This window comes from Mus caroli, chromosome 6, assembly GCF_900094665.2.
Source record: "Mus caroli chromosome 6, CAROLI_EIJ_v1.1, whole genome shotgun sequence".
In the NCBI taxonomy this organism is placed as follows: domain Eukaryota; kingdom Metazoa; phylum Chordata; class Mammalia; order Rodentia; family Muridae; genus Mus; species Mus caroli.
Window position 1 is genome coordinate 120,747,301 of NC_034575.1, and position 1,451 is coordinate 120,748,751.

Below are 1,451 nucleotides of genomic sequence, written 5' to 3' on the forward strand. Positions count from 1 at the left end.
ACACTGTAGCTGTCTTCAGACACTCCAGAAGAGGGAGTCAGATCTTGGATGGTTGTGAGCCACCATGTGGTTGCTGGGATTTGAACTCCGGACCTTCGGAAGAGCAGTCGGGTGCTCTTACCCATTGAGCAACCTCTCCAGCCTTGAGCAATGTTCTTAATTAACNAACCACATGGAACCTCACTCTCCTGCGTAAGCGCCAATATTATTTGATAGTATTTTGGGGACTAACGATGTTTGTTTGCTGTTTCTGACTTTGACACAGTGTGTCACCAAGTAGACCAGGCTGGCCTAGAGCTCCAAGATCCACTTGCCTGTGCCTCCAGGGTTCAGGGACTGAAGACATGAGCCATCATGCCTGGCTGGGGTTTTGTTTGTTTTCTAAAGAAAGGATCTCTGTAGGCCTAGCTGGCCCGGAACTTGAGGATTCTGAGTTCCCCGATCCTCCTGCTCCAACAGGGTAAGCCCCTGACTTATCTCCACTTCNCTTTCTTAGGCAGTGTCTGGCCAAGTAGCTCAGGCAGGTCTCAATTTTATGATGCTCTGGACTGCTGGTCAGCACTGTCAACTCTGCAAATATTAGCACAGTCATTAACAAAATCAAGAGGCGAGTTAATCCCTTGTGGATTGCTTAAGCAAGGACGATTGCTGTCCCCCATGTTAGATGCCTGTGAGTTACTTGGTGAGGAGAATTTGGACCATGGGAGAGAAATCAGAGCTGGTAATAAGGATGTGGGTGCCACCTGTAGATGGAAATTGCCTAGGAGCTGAATAACCATCCAGAAAGAGCTGAGAGGAGGTCCAGGAGAAATTCTTAGGAGGAGGAGAGGGGAGGGAAGCCGAGCAAAAGGCCTTAGGGCGAAAACATCAACNGTCCTTACAGTATGCTCTGGAGGTCTGATGCAAGGAAAAGGGTAGCCTGCCAGGACTCAGCCTCTTGCTCAAACTCCTGTCCCAGGTGTGTGACAATCTCGGAAGGCGACACACAGCTGCCTGTCCCCTCTGTGCATTCTGCTCCCTGAAGCTGGAGCAGTGCCACAGTGAAGCCAGCGTGCTGCGCCAGGAGTGTGACGCTTCCCACAAGATACCCTTCATCAGCCCCTTGCTCTCAGCCCAGAGCATATCCACGGGCAACCAGGTACCTCTCAGCCGCTGAAGGGGCTGTGGGAAGGGAGGAGGCTTGGGGGNGGAGAGNCCTGTGCCTCTCACGTGTCTCCGTTCCATAGGCGAGGATCCCAGATAAAGGACGCTTTGCTGGGCTAGAAATGTACGGAGGACTCAGCTCAGAGTTCTGGTGCAACCGGCTTGCTATGAAGGGCTGTGAAGATGACCGAGTCTCCAACTGGCTCAAGGCCGAGTTCCTTAGCTTCCAGGAGGGGGATTTCCCCACCAAGGTCAGACCCTCTTCTTCAATCTTAGCCCCCGCAGGTACCCCAGTTCTTTCTAGGTAC

The 1,451-nt window shown here is 52.4% G+C and overlaps 1 protein-coding gene across 1 annotated transcript in view; it reads left to right on the plus strand.

Annotated features, from left to right (window-relative positions):
• Positions 1 to 1,451, plus strand: part of Acrbp (acrosin binding protein) — a 14,206-nt gene that overhangs the window by 10,579 nt on the left and 2,176 nt on the right. The window contains exons 6-7 of the mRNA XM_021164568.2: positions 959 to 1,138; positions 1,227 to 1,394. Of these exons, the coding sequence (XP_021020227.1) occupies positions 959 to 1,138; positions 1,227 to 1,394 (348 nt within the window). The remainder of the gene's footprint in view (positions 1 to 958; positions 1,139 to 1,226; positions 1,395 to 1,451) is intronic.